The 1,321-nt window shown below is 34.0% G+C and overlaps 1 protein-coding gene across 1 annotated transcript in view; it reads right to left on the reverse strand.

The window, feature by feature from the left end:
• LOC110038934 (zinc finger BED domain-containing protein RICESLEEPER 3-like) overlaps positions 1-1,144 on the reverse strand; it is a gene marked incomplete at its 3' end in the record, with an annotated part of 63,485 nt that extends 62,341 nt beyond the window's left edge. The window contains exon 1 of the mRNA XM_020743860.1: positions 8-1,144. Within this exon, the coding sequence (XP_020599519.1) occupies positions 8-1,144 (1,137 nt within the window). The remainder of the gene's footprint in view (positions 1-7) is intronic.
• Between the last annotated feature and the right edge of the window lie 177 nt (positions 1,145-1,321).

Here is a 1,321-nt window from a genome sequence, read left to right on the forward strand (position 1 = left end):
AAGCTACAACAAAATCTTGAAACCCAAACATTGCGTCAAAATGACTTGAGGAACTGGCATGATCAATTGTAGATGAAAATCCCTCATTAGAAACATTGCACTCAACAACATAATCTGCATATATTTCCCACAAGGCATCTTGAGCTGTTTTTAGATTTTGCTCAACCTCGTCATGTGCGTATATCTTCGGGAATGTGTAACTAATAAATTTTAGTTTTAGTCTAGGATCCAAAATTGCTGCAATAGACATAAGAAGATTACATTCCCCCCAATATTTATTGAATTTGATTTGCATGCTTGTAGCCATATTCTTCATGTATTCATCTTCTGAGAATGACTCCTCCATCAAAATTTTCTTAACATGCAGAACTGCAGGTAAAAATATATTTGAAGTAGGATATAAAGTGCCAGAGAGCATCTTCGTAACATTATTGAAAACTGAAAGAAATTTTCTTATTTTCTCATATTTAACCCATTCTGAATCATCAGGCAACCATTTGTAGTTACCATCTCGAATTGCGTAGTGATTAAAAACATTGCGATAAATAAATGCGGACTCCAACATATTGAAAGTTGAGTTCCATCTAGTGGAAACATCAATGGACAGTGACCTTGTAGTTGGAACTCCTAGTTGCTTTGCCACTTCCACAAATTTATGCAATCTTGTCGGGGATTTTTTCAAATACTTAACAGATTCTCTGATATTGTGGATAATTTCTTGAATCTCTTTTAGCCCATCTTGGACCATTATGTTGATGATATGTGCGCAACATCTAACATGAAAAAAATATCCACGAAAGTTTAGTTTTCCACGTGATTGAAAATTTGCCTTTAAAGAACTAGCAGCCACATCATTATTACTCGCATTGTCTAGAGTAATTGTAGATATTTTATCCTGAAGATTCCACTCCAACAAGCATTCACAAATTGCATCACAAATGTAAGTGCCGGTATGTAGAGGCTCTAATTCAATAAAGTTGATAATAACCTTCCTTATCTTCCATGATTCATCAATGTAATGGGCAGTCAAGCACATATATCCGATAGTCTGATTTGAAGTCCAACAATCAGCAGTTAATGAAACCCTGCGAACATCTTTAAGGCGAAATTTAAGCTTATCTTTCTCGCACTCGTAAACTTTCATGCAATCATTTTTTATTGTGTTTCTTGAAACACTTTGAAAGTTAGGATTCAACATTTTTAATAATATATTGAACCAAGTATGTTCAACCATCATGAATGGGTACTCATGTACAATAATCATTTTCGCAATCACTTCTCTTATAAGTTGTTGATCGTAATTTTTAGGATCATAGAAAAT

This window comes from Phalaenopsis equestris, unplaced genomic scaffold (genome assembly GCF_001263595.1).
Source record: "Phalaenopsis equestris unplaced genomic scaffold, ASM126359v1 Scaffold234374, whole genome shotgun sequence".
NCBI lineage: Eukaryota > Viridiplantae > Streptophyta > Magnoliopsida > Asparagales > Orchidaceae > Phalaenopsis > Phalaenopsis equestris.